This window comes from Colletotrichum paranaense, assembly GCF_030867605.1.
Source record: "Colletotrichum paranaense strain IMI 384185 chromosome Unknown Scaffold_2.1, whole genome shotgun sequence".
NCBI lineage: Eukaryota > Fungi > Ascomycota > Sordariomycetes > Glomerellales > Glomerellaceae > Colletotrichum > Colletotrichum paranaense.
The window spans coordinates 4,352,170-4,372,485 of record NW_026848960.1 but is presented as its reverse complement, the minus strand read 5'-3'; the positions used below and the strand labels follow the sequence as shown (position 1 = coordinate 4,372,485).

The 20,316-nt window shown below is 50.7% G+C and overlaps 7 protein-coding genes across 7 annotated transcripts; 5 read left to right on the top strand and 2 right to left on the bottom strand.

The window, feature by feature from the left end:
- Positions 1-2,166: 2,166 nt before the first annotated feature.
- Positions 2,167-5,407, top strand: CPAR01_03388 (uncharacterized protein; the record flags this gene model as incomplete). The annotated part of the gene is made up of 4 exons (XM_060487675.1): positions 2,167-2,607; positions 2,688-3,162; positions 3,221-4,036; positions 4,092-5,407. The coding sequence occupies 4 exons, from the start codon at positions 2,167-2,169 to the stop codon at positions 5,405-5,407; spliced, it is 3,048 nt and encodes a 1,015-aa protein (XP_060355003.1).
- Positions 5,408-6,992: 1,585 nt separating this feature from the next.
- On the top strand, positions 6,993-10,227 carry CPAR01_03387 (glycosyl hydrolase family 35; the record flags this gene model as incomplete). The annotated part of the gene is made up of 5 exons (XM_060487674.1): positions 6,993-7,779; positions 7,830-7,959; positions 8,017-8,125; positions 8,176-9,946; positions 10,010-10,227. The coding sequence occupies 5 exons, from the start codon at positions 6,993-6,995 to the stop codon at positions 10,225-10,227; spliced, it is 3,015 nt and encodes a 1,004-aa protein (XP_060355002.1).
- Positions 10,228-10,895: 668 nt separating this feature from the next.
- On the top strand, positions 10,896-12,467 carry CPAR01_03386 (uncharacterized protein; the record flags this gene model as incomplete). Its single annotated transcript, XM_060487673.1, has 3 exons — positions 10,896-10,964; positions 11,022-11,191; positions 11,246-12,467. The coding sequence occupies 3 exons, from the start codon at positions 10,896-10,898 to the stop codon at positions 12,465-12,467; spliced, it is 1,461 nt and encodes a 486-aa protein (XP_060355001.1).
- Positions 12,468-12,578: 111 nt separating this feature from the next.
- Positions 12,579-13,615, bottom strand: CPAR01_03385 (uncharacterized protein; the record flags this gene model as incomplete). Its single annotated transcript, XM_060487672.1, has 2 exons — positions 12,579-13,214; positions 13,268-13,615. The coding sequence occupies 2 exons, from the start codon at positions 13,613-13,615 to the stop codon at positions 12,579-12,581; spliced, it is 984 nt and encodes a 327-aa protein (XP_060355000.1).
- A 1,255-nt stretch (positions 13,616-14,870) lies between these two features.
- CPAR01_03384 (zinc-binding oxidoreductase) lies at positions 14,871-15,902 on the top strand (the record flags this gene model as incomplete). The annotated part of the gene is made up of 1 exon (XM_060487671.1): positions 14,871-15,902. The coding sequence occupies one exon, from the start codon at positions 14,871-14,873 to the stop codon at positions 15,900-15,902; it is 1,032 nt and encodes a 343-aa protein (XP_060354999.1).
- Positions 15,903-16,768: 866 nt separating this feature from the next.
- Positions 16,769-18,620, top strand: CPAR01_03383 (uncharacterized protein; the record flags this gene model as incomplete). Its single annotated transcript, XM_060487670.1, has 3 exons — positions 16,769-17,329; positions 17,399-18,178; positions 18,240-18,620. 3 exons carry the CDS (start codon positions 16,769-16,771, stop codon positions 18,618-18,620), a joined length of 1,722 nt encoding a protein of 573 aa, XP_060354998.1.
- Positions 18,621-18,841: 221 nt separating this feature from the next.
- CPAR01_03382 (Upc2 protein) lies at positions 18,842-20,068 on the bottom strand (the record flags this gene model as incomplete). The annotated part of the gene is made up of 1 exon (XM_060487669.1): positions 18,842-20,068. One exon carries the CDS (start codon positions 20,066-20,068, stop codon positions 18,842-18,844), a length of 1,227 nt encoding a protein of 408 aa, XP_060354997.1.
- Positions 20,069-20,316: the final 248 nt, after the last annotated feature.

Sequence of the window (20,316 nt, the reverse complement as noted above, 5' to 3'; positions counted from 1 at the left end):
ATAAATCATAACCCTTGAGTTGGATATCGTCGCGTTTTCTTTCAATTATTCAGCCTTCGATAAATCGTAGTCGATGCACCGCTGTAATTCAATTTGGGTAGGGTCCAAGACGCACATTCAGGAGGCTGAAGGTTGACTTGAGCTCTTGAGTTGAAGTCGATAACTGGGAAGATTCATGGAAGAGACGCTCACGCAAGGTAAGGATGTCAAGGCAATTCTAAACTTTCTGCACGGGGCTTCTCATCTGAATGGAAGGAGACTGGCGAGGACCCCGATTTCTGGGAGGATCTGATACGGGGTCAGGCTTTAGGACAAGCTCAAGTTGACTTGGGCTACGAGGAGATGATCCAAGCGGAACTGGAAGAGATTGATACGAGGACATCTTTCTCGCCACAGTACTCGGAATACAGCCGACGTCGAAGAAATCTGGAGTTAGTGGGCCGCAAAAATGGGCTAGGGGAATTGCGTGCTTTACTCTCCCGTATTCCCAACCTGAGGTCTTCACGCTACGCACAAGAGAGGGAAAGAGACGGGTGTGGTGTGTATATCGAAACAGGACGGGCCCTTAGCCCCACCATGGAGTGTATCAGCGAGACGCTGAAAGAGCCTTCGATGCGTATCATGACGCAGATGGGAGCAGTGGAGATTACCCTCGCCGACATGAAGGGCTTCAGGCGCCTTATATACCTCGGGATTGATGCCGCCATACTCATGGGGGCATAATTCCGCAGAGAAATCATTAGGGAGGAGTTCCCTTCCCAATTGTTCAGCATGCCGCTTGACAAATTAGCTTCACCACGGTTGGTGGACACGTTTCCTCGATCCATCAAATCGGCTCCGATATTGGCGCTGTCCTGGGACTGTGACAAACCAGATCCCGGGGCGACAAAATGCCTTATAGTTTTAGTTGTCGGTCTTCTTAACAAAAGGCATCGTGAACAATGGCTACCGAGGTAAAAGTTCGGTTTCTCAGCCCCAGGAAACAATATGTCTAACACTTTATTGGACGAGTACGATGCTTATTGGGCTACGATTTCCCTGCAAGATGAAAGGGAACTCCAGCCAGACTTCGTCCATCATTTCCACGAACGGTTTGAAATTCCTATCTTACTGACGGCTTTATCAACTTTGATGACTACGATTCCGACGATGAAGATCATCAAGACGGCAAAGGCGGGCTCGAGGACAGTGAGTCGAGGAAGAAGAAGAAAAAGAAGACAAAAAGACAATGAATTGAGGATAATTATTAGGTAGAAGTTGAAGAAAAGAGATAGTCGAAAAACACGACACATCAGTTTGCACCGGTAGGCTTCAGGCATAAAAACACCACCTTGAAGCCTCATAGGAGCCAGCAATGTTGAGCGACAACTTGCCCACAACATAGCAGTGACGGCGGTAAGCCTCGATCACTCGAGTGCTCGCATATTTATCTTCGACCACTTCGGCTGATAGACAAGTGAAATACAAAGCTCTGATCGGGACAAAGTACGCCGAGAAAGCAAGCTATGAAAAATTGCTTGGTCGCTCTTTTCCCCGCATTTCTAACGGCTATGGATGGAAGCGACCTGCACCCCAGCATAAGCCAAAGGTGCACTGCATTAGTCTCTTGATTATGTGAACGGGCATATTGGAATTGGAACGACCGCAGATACGCGTATTCGTTCTGAGACAGGTTGCCCCTAGCAAACATGATTCAACGCAATACAGATGCTTGCTTTGTTCTCGTTCTTGGTACGAGGACTACCTACAAGTGCCGAGGTTCGTGCGATTGAGCGCAGAGGTGTGTACCCCACATCGTACCAACTTCATCATGTTAGTAGCTTCAAGTACCAGACGCAAGACTATTCCATGAACTTGGTTATGTGCTCTTTGGTCGTCAGTGGTGAGCTACCTTTAGATACTGCTTGTTGTTACCCAAGATCACACGAAGCGGCCCGATCTCGTTGTTATTTACCCCGAGGAAACTAACCAATATTCCTGTCCACCATTCTACGAACGCAACATTCGCAAACTTGGCGCCTAGCTGTGTCTCTGTCATGTTAATAGTTGAGTTTTAGCCCGCGCATTGTTCTATTTAAATCGCGATGACAAGTTCTTCAACAATCTGCTGGTCGAGAGGCTGTGCAAGACAACAAGACTTCAATATTTACTAGAACTATTCTCAGAATGACCACAATCCGCCATGCAGTTAGCCTTTTTGCCCTACTCCTCACTAATTGCGAACCCATCCGAGCTTCTGACTGCACCCAGTCCCCAAATAATTTCCTCCATCCACCATCCCAAGAGCGCCCAAAGTTCAGATACTGGCTTCCAGACGCTAGTGTAGACGCGGGGACTGTAGAAGCGGACATAAAGGCAGCGGGTGACATTGGGGCTGGGGGCGTAGAGTTCTTGCCGTTCTACAACTATGGAGGAGATCTTGGGCCAGCTCCAGCCGGGGTAAACTGGTCTACTTACGGCTTTGGTACTCCTGCTCATCTTAATCTCTTCACATCAGCCTTGAAGGCCCATGAACAGGCGGGATTGACCATGGACTTTTCACTTGGACCGAATCAGGGACAAGGCATTCCGGCTCACCCTGATGATGAGGGATTGCAGTGGGACTTGGTAAGTAGTTGCAAATCACCCACAGCTTTCGACGATGGAAACAGCTGAGTCCATTTTACTGAACTCCTTGCACACCTCAGGTTTCCTTCAGCCAGGCCGTCTCCAATCGCAGCTTTCTCAACGAAACAATTCCCGGCTGGGGGGATGGTGAGCTAGTCGCTGTCGTGTCCGCTGTCGTAGTGTCTCGAGCGAACATTTCTTACAACATCGTTGGGATTACCGGCTCGACGACTGTATCTTACCAGGATCTCGTTTTGGAAAATGGATCTCTCACAGACATTACCTCAAGTGTCTCAGGCGATGGCATACTATCCTGGAAGCCCGCTAGATCCTTGCCCAGTGGATCTGACCACGAGCTGTTCTTTTTCTACGAAAAGCTGTCTCTCAACCAAAACGTTCACTTCCCATCAAATACGACGAAAACCATTTGGGACAATGGGTCGTATATCGTGGACCACTTCAGCGCTCAAGGAGCTCGGACAGTGCAGACCTTCTGGGAGCAATATCTGCTTACTGACGAGCTGAAAGGACTTTTGAGAGACGTTGGAAATTATGGTATGATGTCTTCTAAACTTGATGGCAGTCTTATCAGCTAACTTTGGCGTGATCCTAGGATGGGAGGATAGCATCGAAATTCCTTCGAATGTTTCATGGACCCGCTCGCTTCCAACACGGTTCCAAGGAATGTTCGCATACGACTTGAAACCATACCTGCCTCTCATCATGTTCAGCAACAACAACATCAATCTCCAAAGCACCTCCCCAGGAACTACGCGCTGCACTTTGGACCGACTGGATCAGGGAAAGGGTTATGTCAACGACTATCGTGAGGCTTTGGCAGCAGGATACCAAGAGTACCTCGCCACACTTTCACAGTGGCTTCAGAGTCTGGAAGTCAAAGGACTATCATCCCAGCCATCTTACAACCTACCCATGGATATGGAGGCTTCGATCCCGTTTGTTGACGCTCCCGAGTGTGAAAGTCTTCAGGGGCACGACAACATCGATGGGTATCGGCAATTCTCTGGTCCAGCAAATCTCGCGCGGAAAAAGATCGTCTCCATCGAACTTGGCGCGGTTTTTGGGAAGGCATACAGCTACACCATTCCAGAGCTGCTCTTTGCCGCGAATCGCGCCGTTGCAGGTGGTGTGAACCAATTCGTTATTCACGGGCAGTCATACACCGGCAACTATCCCCAAACAACGTGGCCGGGGTACACGGCATTCATCTTCTACGTCTCAGACCTCTATTCGCCCAAAAGACCAGACTGGAAATACGGCCTTCAGGCCGCCTTGAGTTACATGTCGAGGTTGCAGCATATCCAGCAACAGGGTGTTCCACGTGCCGATATCGCATTCTATAACAAACAATCTGCTACTGATCCAAACTTTGGAACGGTGTACGCGCCGACAGATTTGATTGATGAAGGTTCGTAACATTGCGGATCAAATTGGGTCATAGACCGGCCACTGACAATGCTTAGGTTGGTCTTACACTTACCTGTCACCGGACAACTTTGACATGCCCAATGCATATGTTGAACACGGTATGCTTGCGCCCCAAGATGCAGCATATCAAGCCATGGTTATCCTCGGATCCCAGAATTTGACGCAACTCTCAATTACGAAGCTGGAGAGCTTCGTGAAAGCTGGGTTGCCTATCATCGTGGCCGGCTCAGTGCCGGGGCTGTACCCTTCAAGGATGCAAATCAATACTGGCCATACTCCTGCAAACAATGAGTTGATCAAGTTTCTGAATAACACGAACGTACATCACGTTGCAGAGGGTGAGATATCCCAGAAGCTGAACGAACTGAGTCTCAAGCCACGAGTCGGGGTGAGAACCAACGGCACGTGGTATTCCACATGGAGGGAAGACAAAGAAAGTGGCATCGCCTACGCCTACATATTTGGTGACTTGGTCGCAGCAACCGGAGAAGTGGTGGTTCAATCAAAGGGTATTCCCTATTTCTTCGATCTCTGGACGGGAGCCCGCCAAGCGGTTCTCAATTACCGGACCAACGGATCTTCGACAATCATCCCACTCGAACTCGCAGGAAATCAGACAATGGTGATTGCGTTCGCCGACAAAGCAATCCGTGGCACTATAACTCCAGCCATTCATGCTACTCAAGTTTCATCGAACATCGTTAGCTACGGCCCCGTTGGTGATGGCATTGGATTACACGTCGTTGCGTCTTCAGATCCAGCATTCGTCACATCGTCGACCGGCAACAAAATCACTCATTTTAGCCAAGCCCCTGACTCCTTCGAGTTGGGGCCGTGGACTCTGGTTCTTGAGCATTGGGAAGCTCCAGAAAATTTCAGCGATGCAACCATCACAGCTGTCAAGAGCAACACGACTCACCAACTCAACAAGCTTGTCTCATGGTCGGATCTTCCATATGCAACGAACACGTCTGGGGTTGGCTACTACTCCACAAACTTCACCTGGCCGCCGGAATCGACTACTAGCAGTGCTCACAACACGTCCCTTGGTGCCTACATCAAGTTCCCGCCTGTGTTGAACGCGATAACGGTCTATGTCAATGGCGCCAGACTGCCTCCGCTGGACTCAACCAATCCTACTGCTGACGCCACGTCGTATCTGGTGAAAGGAAACAACCACGTTGTCGCCGTTGTGCCGGGTACGATGTGGAACTACCTTCGCAGTATTTTGCCCGAGATCAGGAGCTCTGGGCGAGAGTTCTCATCAATGGTAGCTCTCCCCAAGACCGACAATGGACTGATTGGTATTGTAGCGGTCGTGCCGTTTGAGATCGTCCTTCTGAAAGCTTAGGACATGGCCCTTGGACAAGGTGATGATCAAAATGCAGGAGGAGCGCACGAAGACATCGCTCAGGTAACAGATAGCCCGAGAAGTCTCAGCCATTGAATAAATGCAGTGATAGGAGGACTAAATCTGAGATTCTGGTCGGAGTGAGATGTGCAAAAGTACAAGAACAGTATTTCCCTGTCTTGTTAGTGTCAAGCCGATTATTCCATGTAGGTAGTTGACTGAATCTGAAGGCAATTTTCGGGAGTATCCTTCTCTGCCGTTGCGCCTTCTGGGCTCAGAACAAGCCACAGTAGTCACTGCAGACTGCAAACCTTCCATATCTCGCCATATATTGAAGTACATAGGTATGTAGAAGACGTGGCCAAAGTGCGGCTGCTCATATTTGATGTTGAACAGGTATATTCTTACAGGCAAGGATGAAAAGGAATGAAATACAAAATACCAATCACTCCACCGCGTTCACAAAGCCCCAAGAGCTTGGAAGCATCTGGCCCAGAGACCCCACGATTGGCACATAGTTAGGCGTGAATACGTTACGAGGAAGTTGCCGTATCCCATCTCCATACGTGTATTCTACCCCGCTTTCACATCCCGGCCAACCAGACTGCCAGCAGTACGCGTGTTTGACTGGGACGTCACTTCACCCAGCCACGATGTCAAGGCTTCATTGAAGCAGGTGACTTCACTGCTCACTTTTGACGTTATGGTTCTTGATGAATTTCCGGGAGAATGGGAATTTCGAGAAGATTCGGGCCGAACTCTTAATCTTCGGGCCAGAAGCGGGGCAGATTACAACTGCCGGACCGCTCACCTTAAGATGGTCACAGGGAATTGAAAGAAAGCCAAGCGATTAGCCTGGCCCGGCAGCTTACGCCATGCTGTTCTCATAAGTCCGCGTTCTCAAAACGACCCTGCGATTGAGATGAATAATCATCATCGAAGCACTGAGATCACCGTGGCCTACTTTGCACTGTTGCCTATGCAAGTTTTCGTAATCGCATTATATGCTACGCTGATCCTGGGACGGGCACAATATACGTGTAGCTCCGGCTCCAATCGTACGAATACGCGTATGATACGTCGGCGTTCACATACTCTACACTTCGCTTCCGCCCTCTTGCGCTTCGAAGGGACATCTTAAGTGGCGTAGAGTACGTGAGGGTTCTGCTGGCAAGGTCGCGCCTTGCCCAAGGTATGCCCCAAACCCAGGCACCTCTGCGTCGGGCAAATTGTTACCCTATTATGCTATATCCGCTCCTATGCGAGTAAAGAAAATCGCATCGAAATGGATGTCGTGCTTGGGGACCACAATAAGCTTGGCCCATTGGACACTGATATCAACATCATAAGAGCAAAGGCACTTTGTCATACCCTACGACCGTCAACGCGAAAGCGAGAATGCATGTACTATTCAACAGGTCGGCGCAGCTTGGCAATTGGAGTGCATATTTATGTCAAGATTGATGGCTGTCAACACAAGTAAACAGGCTATCTGGTTGATAAAGATATAAGGCGTGTTCCAGTTTCAACCAAATCCAGTTGTTCCATCCGAAATTACCAAATGGTTTCCGATTGAGAAGTCGAGATGAAGCTTTCCTCTTTCTTGGCTGTTACTAGCCTCTTCTTTTTACCCCCCACCGATGCTGTTCTCAGCAGATCCCATATCAAATCCACCAATATCACTCAGGATCTAGTCAGATGGGACGAACACTCACTCTTTATCCGAGGGGAGCGTATCGTCATCTTGTCCGGCGAGTTTCACCCATGGCGTATTCCTTCACCAGGACTCTGGTTAGATGTGCTCCAGAAGATCAAAGCGCTAGGTTATAACGCAGTGTCATTTTACGTCAACTGGGCCTTGCTCGAGGGCAAACCAGGCGAGGTACGCATGGACAATGTGTTTGATCTTCAACCTTTCATCGACGCCGCCGTCGAGGCTGGACTCTATCTCATCGCACGACCTGGTCCCTATATCAACTCTGAGCTCTCTGGGGGCGGCTTTCCTGGCTGGTTACAGCGCAATAAGGGTGAATTGAGATCAATGGCCCCAGATTACACCAACGCAACGGAAACCTACATTTCAAGCGTCCTTCGCGTCATCTCAGCTGCTCAGATAACCAACGGCGGACCCATAATCCTTGTGCAGCCCGAAAACGAGTACAGTTTAGCGGTCGGAACAGCCAACCCGGTTGAGTCAACCAAGCTATTGGACCCAAACTACATGGTTTTTATGGAAGACCAGTTTCGACGAAATGGTATTGAAGTTCCTTTGATTGGCAATGACGCCGTGCCTTTGGGCAACTGGGCGCCTGGATCTGGAAAAGGGGAGTTGGACATCTACGCGCATGACGCTTACCCTTTTTACAAAGGATGTAAGTTTTCTAACGACCGCTTCAGTCATGTCTGCTGATTGAGTATTTAGGCGATCACCCCACGGACTGGACGGATCTCACTGCTTTAAGTTTGACGTATACGTATCAAAACCATCTGCAGCAGAGCCCAAGCAGCCCCTATGCCGTATTGGAGTACCAGGGGGGTGCCCCCGATCCATGGTAGGCCCATGCTATTTTCTAGTCCCTCTCGTCGATATTGGTGCTGATTGATCAAAGGGGAGGTGTTGGCCTGGATAAGTGCGCAGCAAAGATTAACCAGGACTTTACCCGTGTCTTCGTGAAAGAGCTTGTGTCGCGCTCTATCAAGATACTCAATCTCTACATGGTATGCTTTTCTCCCATCTTGCATTGGCTGGTCACTAAAGTGGCGGATAGACATATGGCGGGACAAATTGGGGGAACATGGGTCACTCAGAGGGCTACACTTCCTACGATCATGGTGCTTCCATTAGAGAGAATCGTGGGATCGACCGGGAAAAGTACAGCGAGGCCAAGATCGAAGCCCATTTCCTCCGTGCTTCCGAGGCCTATCTCACAGCCATCCCCCAGAACGCTACGTCTACCGAGTTTGTTAGCACACCAGACCTCCAAGTTGTTCCAATCGTAGGGGACAAGACTCGGTTCTACGTTGTGCGCCATACCGATTACACCTCACTCAACCGCACTTCCTACAAACTCAATGTGCCGACATCTGTCGGCAACATCTCCATCCCCTTGCTAGGCGGCGATCTGTCGCTACATGGACGAGACTCTAAAATCCACATCACAGATCATGATGTCGGCGGCACCAGCTTGATCTACTCGTCAGCGGAGATATTCACCTGGGAAACCTACGGAAACAAGACACTACTCATCTTGTACGGAGGCGACGGCGAAGAGCACGAGTTCGCTGTGCCATCCTCGTTGGGATTACCGCATTTTGAAGGTAGCAACGCGACAACGCGCACTTATGGCAGCTTCAGAGCTGTTCACTGGGTGGTCCAAGAAAGGAGACAGGTTGTGCATTTCGAAACCTTCGAAATTCATCTCCTATGGCGCAACGACGCCTACCGCCATTGGGTCCTTGATCTTCCCGATACTAATGATGGATTGATCAAGCCTACTCTAGGGAAGTCATCAATCATTGTCAAGGGGCCTTATCTTCTGCGGAATGCAACTTTTGCTGATGGAGTTCTCCATTTGACAGGAGACATCAATGCTACTACGACTCTTGAGATTCTAGGTGGGGTCCCTTCGAACAGCCCGCTTACCTTCAATGGCCGCCCCCTTTCGAACGCCCAATGGAAGAATGGCAGGCTCCAAGCTGAGCTCGTCTTCGAGAGTCCAGCTCTCAACCTGCCCGTCTTCCCCGAACTGGAATGGCATTCAATCGATTCGCTCCCAGAGATATCTAATAGCTACGACGATTCCGCCTGGACCGAGGCAGCGCTAGAGAAAAGCAACAACCCTCGCAATTTAACGACCCCAACATCGCTCTACTGCAGTGACTACGGGTTCCATGGCGGTTCACTAATCTATCGAGGCCACTTCACCGCGACTGCTAACGAATCATTCTTCAACGTGACGACAGCAGGAGGCTTTGCTTACAGCCACTCTGTCTGGGTTAACGAGACCTTCCTCGGGTCTTTTGCTGGAGATTCTCACACTGCTAACTCAACGCAAGTTTTTGATCTTGCTGGACTAAAACTCGAGGGCCCTTCAGTCTTCACTGTCGTCATTGACCATATGGGCATGAGCATGAACTTCTGGGCACGGTCTGACTGGATGAAGCTTCCACGCGGCATCGTTGACTTTTCACTTGGTGGTCATCAGCAGTCCGACGTGAGATGGAAGCTCACCGGTAACTTTGGAGCCGAAAGCTACATTGACAAGACGCGTGGTCCATTGAATGAGGGTGCATTCTATGCCGAACGACAAGGCTATCATCTTCCAGGGGCACCCACGTCTGACTGGGCTTCAGTGACACCATTTGAAGGCATCAAGACAGCCGGTGTAGCTTTTTATAAGACGGAGTTCCCCTTGGATATGCCAATCGGCTACGACATCCCTCTGAGTTTTGTCATCTCGAATGTGACGGCTTCAACCGGAGCGTCGAGCCATTTCCGCGCGCAACTTTTCGTCAACGGGTACCAATTTGGCAAGTATGGTGAGTGAGAACCTTGAACCTCCCACCTTTGATATCGTTACTTTACATCTAACCCCCATGCAGTCAACTATCTCGGCCCGCAAACGCGCTTCTCTGTTCCAGAGGGCATCCTCAACTATAACGGCAACAACACGGTGGCACTTACTCTTTGGGCTTTGGACGGATCGGGTGCACGTCTCGAAGGGTTCGAGTTGGCAGCGGACCACATCATCCAGTCAGGCTACCGAAAACCTGGGCAGACACCTCAACCGTCGTGGGTGGAGAGAGTCGGGGCGTACTAAAGAGATCTCCTTTGGAGAGCACCAACTTTTCATTCCAGTGTATTTTTGTCCTCAAACAGCCTATATTCGTGGCTTTTGTAGCGATGTGCTTCGACAAGGTATTGCTGTAAAGTTCCATTAGTACTTCGGCTTCTTCGGAAATCGTCAAAAGAGGCACAGAATCTTTTTCGCGAATTAAAGTCATGGCCATCAACTACTTTGCGAATGATCGACGAGCTGAAAGCAGTTGCATGTGGTGTTGAGGCGCAGCCGTTGTCGATTGCACACATTCGAGACACCAACCGGCTCCGGGGAACGGACGTAACACAGGGCGACCGAATCTGCCTTGCGCGCCCTTTCAGGGCATGTCAATCAACCTACGCATGGCCATAACTCCTCTCTCGGGCGGTGTGCATACCATCGGCTTCCGGGACGCTAAACCAGATTCTCTTACCGCAGCTTCGGCCCCGGCATTGAGTGCTGCAACTAGGTGAATCCGGGCTTAGCGGCGCGGAATATGCGCCGCTGTCAAGGTTCACAAGCGACTTGGCAGGCAGTTCCTGAGATGTCGTGCGTGACCCTTGCATTTCAGCTCTTGAGAGATAAATGCTCGACTACTGTCCATGTCCCGTCATCAACGTCTGGCAAAGCCCGGAGAACCATTTGATATTAGCACACAGAACTGCAACATGCCGCCGGTATTTGAAGATCCTTGGCCCAAGGAGAGAGTCAACAGTTCGCTTCAACTCGCCGCATCAGTAAGTGACCACATTGTTTCAAGGGATGGTCCATGTCTGACCTCGATGGCTGTGTAGAGTCATATCCAGCTCATTGAGATTTTCCTGAAACTCATACCGCACTTCAAACTTGACGATGCTGGCGGTATCCACGACGAAGCTCTAGCATATTCGGAGTGGCGCTATGTGAATTACATCCGCTACCTGCGCATCTATGGTGTTGCGCCGCATGACTATCCACCCCCTTGGTGAGTTCCCATTCTCAAACTAAATTCAATGTCTTGACTCAGATTACTCGGTAGGGATGTAGCCATCATCTGGTACTGCCATCTCCTATCGCCAGGCAAATTCCACCGGTATCTTTGGGATGGAGGGTATCGCGACTACGGCTTAAACCATCATCACTTCCCAGTGAAGCGCCTACTAGACCTCTATAACTCTGGCATATGGTCCGACAAAAAGGCCCAGAGGAAATGGGGGAGCTATAATATGAGAGATGACAGTCACAAGCTGCCCTTCCAACTGTGGCGGTACCCGCCGTGGCAACCCGAGCGAAAGTCGAAGCTGCTGTCACGTTTTTCGAACAAGCAGCCGTGTATGCATATCAAAGCTGACCCGGCGATCATGATGCACGACGTTGATCAGCTAGCCTATTGTACCATTATGGGGAAGAGAGAATGGAAATTGTCAGAGTGGACGGATATGAGGATCGGGAAGAGGCAAGACGTCTGTTTCAGGAACAACCTACATAGTCGGGACGGAGAATTGTGTCAGTTGGCACCCTGGCCCACTCTCGACGACCTGCGAGAGACTTTGAACAGTCAGATTGCATTTTGGAAGACGGTCATTCAAGCAAAAGAGAGCGATATTTCGTTTGCCGCGAGTCTCGGCCGCTCAATTGGCGATTACGAACAGTTCATCAAGCTGCTTGGAAGGCCTGCCGAAGGAACCTTCACCTCACGCCCATTGGAATACGACATGGACACAATCTTTCGGTCCAAGTCAGGAACCCACCTGTTGAAAAGCCGCTGCATTGTACCCCCAACCCTAGCCATAGATCTTCTTTGGCATACACATCGGCTTTACCCAGGATCTTACTGGGTGTGGAGCTTTAGCGTCGCCAGAAGGCTCATCGACTATGAGCATGTCACGTCGGCCGCTGGAGCACAACTATTTTTGCACGACACGAGGAACGAATGGGCGAAGAAGTATAGCAAGGACTGTCCCAAAGATCCTGTCATGGATAACTTGGGAGGAGACGGCTACGTCCCCGATGCAGCAGCTGTTCAACCTGGTCATCCTGCCAAAATTAAGGCAAAGTTCGGGCTCGGTGGCACTAATCCTATCAGGAAGAGAAAGAGACGCACAAAGGGCGAGTACTTCGTCTTTGACGGAGTCTATGTCTCTTTCGATAGCGGTGATTGCGGTGGAGGGGATGGTGGTGGTGGCGGCGGCGGCGGCGGGGACGGAGGATGCGGCGGTGATGGCGGTGGTGGAGGAGGTGGAGGTGGCGATGGGGGATAATAGCGTTGGTTGAATGAAATTTGCACATTTTGAGGCAGCTACTATTTGAGATGTGGCATTATCATTATTATGGTGCAGTTCTAGCTGATTGCAGTATGGGCACTGTTAGTCTCAAGCCAGGGTATGTTTGCTGAAGAAGTCCATGATATACGAAGACGCATTGTAGGATGCCGGACCATCTCCGTGCTCCTTGTTGTCCGCATTCACCCCAGTGTAGGGCCAACTATGATCAACATCATGCTCATAGACGTGAGTGACGAGACCCTTTCTGTCACCTGATCCCCAGCGATACATCTGTGCACGAGAGGTGATATTCTTTTCGCATGCCTTCTCGGCAAGGCCATCACGAAGAGCCCATTCGGTTACCCAGTGAAAGACATCAGGCAAGCAAGCGCCGCGGCGGCTAGGATTGCCTTCGTAGGGAATAGTTCCATCGATTCCACCGTGAAACTCAATGAGAGGTATATTGGACCTTCCGGGGTTGCACGGAATATCGACGGTCTTGGGATTGCAACCCTCTGCACCCTCGATGTAATAAGAGCCAGAGACGGGGGCAAAAGCAGCGAAGCGCGTTGAGAGTTCCTTGTGGCAGGCAGCATAGTTGACAAAGCCGCCGCCGTTGGATTTGCCGGTCATGAAAACGCGGTTTGTATCGATGCAATAGGTTTTCTCGAGGTCGTCCAAGACATTGCTGGTGTACTCAATGTCGTTTCTCTTGGTGATATTAGGAGTACCTTCCCATCGTTCCTGAAATATCACGTCAGCCTCTTTCGTGAGCTTCTCCGACAAATGTTGCTTACTTGGTATCCGCGTAGATAAACGACGATGTGATCCGTATTGAAGTATGGCGTTTCCAGACGGTCAAGATCTCGCTGAGACTCTGGTGTTCTAGTCCCACCATGGTAGGAGAATATGATCGGGTTATTGGACTTTGTAGAGTACTTCGGTGGCAAGAATAGGAGATAGTCTCGAGATCGGCCGTCTTTGTCGGTGTAAGGAATTGTGTACTCGTTCCCAGGTGCACGCCCCTGTGGTAGGGCCTTGGTGCATTGAGCGGATGCGGTCTCACTCCTTGCTGGTGTCGTCAAAGCTGCCACGACAGATGCCGACGTGCTGAGGGCCAGCGTCAGAAAGCGTGAGGAAACCATGATAAGGTCTATCCTGAGGGATGAAGCGGTATCGAACGTGGCAGGAGAGAAGTACTTCTTTCATAGACAAAAGACACCGAAGTTATAATCACCGGCGACTGTCGTGAGAACCGCTATGAAATATATACGCAATCGCGGATCATAACAGCCGGAGTAGGATCAGCGCTACCCGGGCCTAGTTGTCACTAAAGCCTGCTGGGTCTCACCATGTGCCGACAGAAATTACGAGAACACGGGGTGATCGTCGCCAGGTGTAAGCACGTTTCCCAAAAGGATCGCTAGGCACCGGCTTAACTCCCCTTGAAGACCCTCTCAAATTGGAGAATGATTCCTTTTCAGGGCACCTCGTCGCGCATTTGTTGAGTTATCCACCGGAGAAGACCTCAGCCCCCCGGGATTTGACCATGAAGGATGCAGAAGAAACCTTATTATTCCCCGCATGCACGCGATTCGGATCGCAAATCAAGGAACGAACTCGGGAATACGGCATGTTTCCAGGAAGCCACAGCTCTACAGGTGATGGGCATCGTGTTAGATTACACTAGTGCCTACCGCATCCATGTAGTCCCGCGTTGTCAGCATGCTAAGCAGGTCGGGCAAAGACGGAACCACTGCGACGTTCAACTGAGAAACATTTCAGAACGGGCACACTGGAGTTGGTCTAATCTATAACGGTTGGAGGATGTCTTCGGATCTTTTTTTCTGAACAAGCCATTGTTCGTTGCTTATGGTGTCTGGTTTTCAGTGACCTGAAATGACCGGCTCCTGTCTTCACGGTGGTCACGTCACTCCGCCAGCGCAAGTCCAGGAACGCATGCCGCAAAAGAAGGAGAAGCAGTTGCTCCATAGACAATTGACGCTTTCTTGAATTCTAGTAATGTTCTAGGAAATGTTCAAAATGATTGTGGATTCGCCGTCACATCAAATCATCCCGGCAGGTTCGGAAACATATCGGGAACATAAGCTCAATTCGGACGAATCGCCAGATGCCGGGTCACTTTTACCTCATTCAGCGTCTGTAGCTGGAATAAAAACTCCGCTCCGCAACGCCAATTTGAGCCCAGAAATGCGCGGAGTTGAGCAATTGACAACGGCCGATGGTCAAATTTACTACGGGGTTATGGACATTTAAATATTCGGCGATGTTTAAGCTTTCCAAATTAATTAATCTAAACTCTACTCGAGCAGCCAACCAAGTACCAAATATTTCTCAACTCGACGGCAGAGACCGACGCGACTGAGAATGGGTCACACTATGAAAGCTTGGCAATATTCTGCCATCGACGGCAAGCTCGAAGATTCTCTTGTTCTCAACAAATCAGCGCCCAAGCCAAGCTCCTCAACCTTAAGCAAAGATGAGCTCCTTGTTGAAGTCATCAGCGCATCGCTCAACCCAGCAGACTACAAAGTCCCCGAGTCAACTCTATTCGGACGTCTCATGGTCGCACGCCCCGCTACGCCTGCCATGGACTTCTGCGGCCGCGTTGTAGCTACACACACCACAAACTCCAGCTTTCAAGTCGGACAACTTGTATTCGGTGGATATGCTGGCGTTGGGCAGAAAGGCACGTTGGCAGAGTACATTGTCATCTTGGGAACTCACTGCGCACCCCTCCCGGAAGGCATAGACCCTGATCTGGGCGCGGCGGTTGGCACAGCAGCGACAACAGCCTGGCAGTCTCTGATACCGGATACTCTGCAACCTGGCGGCAAGGTGTTTATCAACGGAGGGAGCGGCGGTACAGGCACGTGGGCTATCCAACTAGCGAAAGCCTTAGGCGTTGAGGTCGTCACGACGTGCTCCACCAAGAACATTGAGCTCTGCCGAGAGCTTGGCGCGGATGAAGTCATTGACTATAAGAAGGATGACATCGTGTCGAAGTTGAGGGATCGGGGTATGGTCTTTGATCTCATTATCGACAACGTGGGCAACAGTACCGGGCTGTATGACCGCAGCAGCGCCATCTTGAAGCCTGGTGGAACTTTTGTCATGGTGGGTGTCGGAGAAAGTCTGACGCTTTCAGGATCGTTCTCGATGTTGAGCAAAATGATTTGCCCAAAGATTATGGGCGGGCGCCAATTTTATTTCGTGCGGATGCAGAACAGCGCGGACTTCTTCCGACGAATTGGCGGGTTGATGGCACAGGGAGAAGCCAAGGCAGTAATTGATTCCACTTTTGAGTTTGATCAGGTGACGGCCGCTTATAGAAGACTGCGGGATGGACACGCCAAAGGCAAAGTTGTTGTTCAAGTAGCGAAATTCAAGGGTAGCAGGGCTTTGGGTTGATTGAATGCATACATCTCACAATAGGTACTTAGTATTGTGTAGGCCTAGGTGATATTACTGCAGTCGCGGAGTATTATTGCTGCTCGGTAGAATTGAAGATGTGAATGACTTGATCATCGAGCTCTCGACACGATCTGCATCTTTTGAAGTCCAAAATGTTCTACTTAGCTCAATTTCACCCCTCAGTTCTTGAAAAGAAACTTGATGGTGTTTACTCAAACCCTTCTAATCCGCAATGTTAGCACTCTCGGCACTGCTCCCCTTCCTTCTCCGCTGTCTGGACTTATCTGGAATACCTAGCCCCTATTTGGGGTCAAGCTCTTCCACTGCTACCCCGGGTGCCCGCGTCGGACAAGGAAGTGCTCCTTTTAAGAATGGAGACGCCCGTTACTCAAGTTACCGGTCTTACGCATGTGCATGCATGCAAATTAGAGATGCTTTCTAGAATCGTTCGAACGGGACCGAATATGGGGCTCCCGTCACACCTACTTAGAGTAGTCACTGCGACCCACACGTTGAATCCGAGGACATCCGCGCAAAGTCCCATTTAAGCCCGGCGTGCGTCGGTCGGTATCCGGGTCCGGAGTGCGGCGTGTGACTCAGGCCGTCCGCGGAATGTCAGCATCCAATGACAACGCGCTCTACCCGAGGTCTATCCAAAGTCCCAAATCGGACAGCAAGGAGCTAGAATTAAAGGCTAGTTGTCCGAGGCTTACGTTGAGATCTTGGCGAATTGCTGAGCCTCGATTTTGGAGATCATCATCTTCTTAGGGGCATTGAGGCTTTGGGCTTTGAAATTCTCACTACGTTTATCATGAAAGACTTATAAAAACCATCTTCGGTCGCCAATTGTCATAACAGGAATAATGTTCGATACACTCATCAGTCACATCACCTCTCACCTCAAACCGCGATTCGCCTGGTCACCACGAGCTTTACAAGCTCAGATCCCCATCGCGATGTCTCTGTCCCTTGCTCAAAACTGTGTCCCGAGCACCTTCGGCCCAGTCCTCTACGGAGCTGAGATTTTGTCTCTTGAGGCGAACCTAGTCACCAACTACAGCGCCTCCGTCCCCGCAGCTTTCCAATACACCTCCCCGGCCGTCCAACTGACGAACGCGACCTTTTGCAACGTGACCATCACGTATACGCACCCGGGCCAGAACGACAACCTCGTCACCGAGGCATGGCTTCCGGAAAACTGGAATGAGAGGTTCATGGCTGTGGGCGGAGGGGGCTGGGTCGCCGGCCGCTTCTTCTTGAGCTACAACGCAATGAACGGAGCCATTGCGGACGGTTTTGCGACCATCACAACGGATGCTGGCCTCGGATCTGCGAATGAGCCTAGTCCGTGGGCGTTGAACAGCCCTGGCAACGTCAACCTGTACAACTTGCAGAATTTGGCATCCGTTTCCCTCAAGGACGAGGTAATTATCAGTCGCACTTCTCCAATGAGACCCTGTAAAGCTTATGAGTGCTGATCACAAAACCCCCAGGCCATTATCGGCAAGTCTTTGATCAAGAGCTACTACAGCCAGGACCCCCAGTACTCCTACTGGGCCGGCTGTTCCCAGGGTGGACGACAAGGGCTCATGCTTGCCCAACGCTACCCCCACATCTACGACGGCATAGTAGCAGGCGCCCCGGCAATCAACTGGAACAAGCTGGTGAGCTTCGTCTACTGGCCCCACCAAGTAATGAATGAGCTTGGCGCGTTCCCTTACCCTTGTGAGTTCGACGCCATCGTGAACAAAGCCACCTCCGAATGCGATCCTCTAGATGGAGTCGCGGACGGAGTCATCTCCGACATCGCAGCCTGCTTCAAGTCCTTTGATCCTTTCTCCCTCGTCGGCCAATCGATCACCTGCGCCCAGAAAAATGGAACTCAGCAGATCATCTCAGAAGCCGCTGCGACGGTAGTGAATGCTACGTGGCACGGCCATGTCACCGCCGATGGCCAGCGGCCGTACCACGGTATCTTGCCTGGAGCCGACTTTACGGGCGACAAGCCGACGTCCTTCAGTCAGCCGGGCATTGTGATGACGAGCTGCAACGAGAAAGGGTGCACAGATGAACCATCTAACCTCGGTACCGCCTGGTTCAAGCTTTTCATCGCCAAGAATGAGACCTTTGACTTAACAAATATGAGCCGCGAGGAGTATGATGCGCTGGTATACTCTGGTCGCCAGCAATATGAGTCGATTGTCGAGACCGCCGACCCCGATCTGAGACAGTTCAAGGCAGCCGGAGGCAAGATGGTGACTTTCCACGGTTTGGTACGCATGCATCACCAGGATCTTGTACCAAGCAATTAGCAAGCTAACATTCTGTCTGCAGGCTGACAACATCATCCCACCCGGTGGTACCGAAGACTACTACAAGGCAGTGAACGAGGTCATCCCTGATATCCAGGACTTCTACCGCTACTTCGAGGCTCCCGGCTTGGGCCACTGCTTCGGCGGTGTGAGCGGCACCCCCACTGGCCTCTTCGAGCAGCTTCGCAACTGGGTTGAGAACGGCACCGCGCCCGACCAGACGCCTATCCAGATCTCTGTCGGCAATGCGACGCACAACCGCATCCTTTGCCCGTACCCCGAGAAGTCGATCTTCAACGATGGCTGCGGGGATGCTTCCAAGGCCGAGTGCTGGTCTTGTTCCGAAAGTCCCGTCAAGTCCAACACCACCAAGAGGGCTGCACCAATGTTCCACGGGTTCTGATAGTGCCGTCTCAATACTGATGAGGGTTCTACTTGACAAGAATGTCCCCTTTTTCCGCTCAACGCAAGGTTTTTTTTCCATGAGACTTGCTGGCGCGATGAAATTTACTTTTCACTTCTTCTATGTACATTATATAAAATACATGCATACTTCCTAGTTTACAATGTTGAACTATTCGGTCGTCAATCCAGTCAACTTCGGTCGTCGTCTTTCCCTAACTTTCATGCTATGTACATTCTTTTGCCTTCCTTCAACATCTCATTCGGCCATTCCAGCCATTCTTTCCAGTAAGTCCCAAGATGATCTGAAGTTGCCCGAATAAGAAACTCTCCAGAACCGCCCACAGCCCAATAGTCTTTCGCCCAATGCAGCAGAACAGCATAATAAGACAACAAGACTAGAGCTTCTGGACGTCTTTGTTGAAGGAGTCTGATGTACTCCTGTGACACTCGAACAGGCCATTCCTGAATCACGATGAGCCTGCGACTTTCATCCGAACGTACAGAATCGAAGAGATACTGCAGAATCTTAACAACGTCTATGTAAACACCCCTCGTTTGTTCATTCATCTCATTTTCATTCAGCCGCTGGAGCAAGCTATCACACTCGTTGCCGTGAAGGACTTGTGTGCCATTCTCCATAGAATATGCCGGATTGTGGGGAAGGACCTTCTGGATGTGACCATGGAACTTTCCCATGGCTTCCGCGACAATGCCACGAATTCCATGATGAAGCGTCAGACACTGAACGAGCTTGTCGAGCACGGTAGGTATCGAGGTTGCTGCGGCGAAGGCTTCGAACAAGGTCTGTTGACCAAGTAGGAGGCTGAAACAGAAGAGCGCCATGACGTTGTCTTCGTTTACTTGCAACCCGCCGATATCCAGATGCCCTATGGCTCTCGTTTGGAGACCGGTCGCTTGGGTGAGGTACAACGCCGCTGTTTCTTCGTCATTGGCCACTGTGCTCCTGTAGGCGGCGGTGAAGGCCAAGACCTGGTCCATCAAATACGGCGCCTTCAACGCTTCAGAATACGTCAGACGCATCATTGGGCCCATTTCGGACTGCAGGGAGACGAGGAAATCTGTGAGAGCCCCCCTAAAGAAGAGGAGTAGATCGAAGTGGAACAAGCTGAAGCGTTCGGAGAAGAAGTCATCTGACAACTCTGATATATGCAATGACGTAGTCGCGCCATGAGGATCTGGTACTGCTGAGGGCAGTTGTAACTGACGACTGGAGGAAACTGAGGATTGCGGGCTCAGAGCTTGAGGAGTGGACAAATGTGCCGGTGTTTGGGCTGGTGGCGTTGGGAGACTGCTGACCAGCTCTCGGTAAGAGCAATTTCTTCCCGCGGTCTTGCATCTAATACAAATCGGCCGAGACTCATCGCATTTGACCTTTCGTTCTTTGCATTCTTTGCATCCGAGGCGGGACTTTCTATGCTTTGGCATTGTGGATATAAGACAGGCTCGGGTCTGAATAAAGCGAACGTTCGGACTACGATGCTCTGTGATTATGGAATCCGGGAGCGAGTGAATAGCCAACTGGGAAAAAACAGACAGAGAAAAAAGTTTAGTGAATTGCGTTTCCGAGCGTCAGATCGGAAAGTGAAGAGTATGTATGGGCGAGATGGGCACTGGAGACATAAGAGGTGAGGCGAAGAGGGCTTGATATCGGGTATGGCATCGTATTGGCGTAT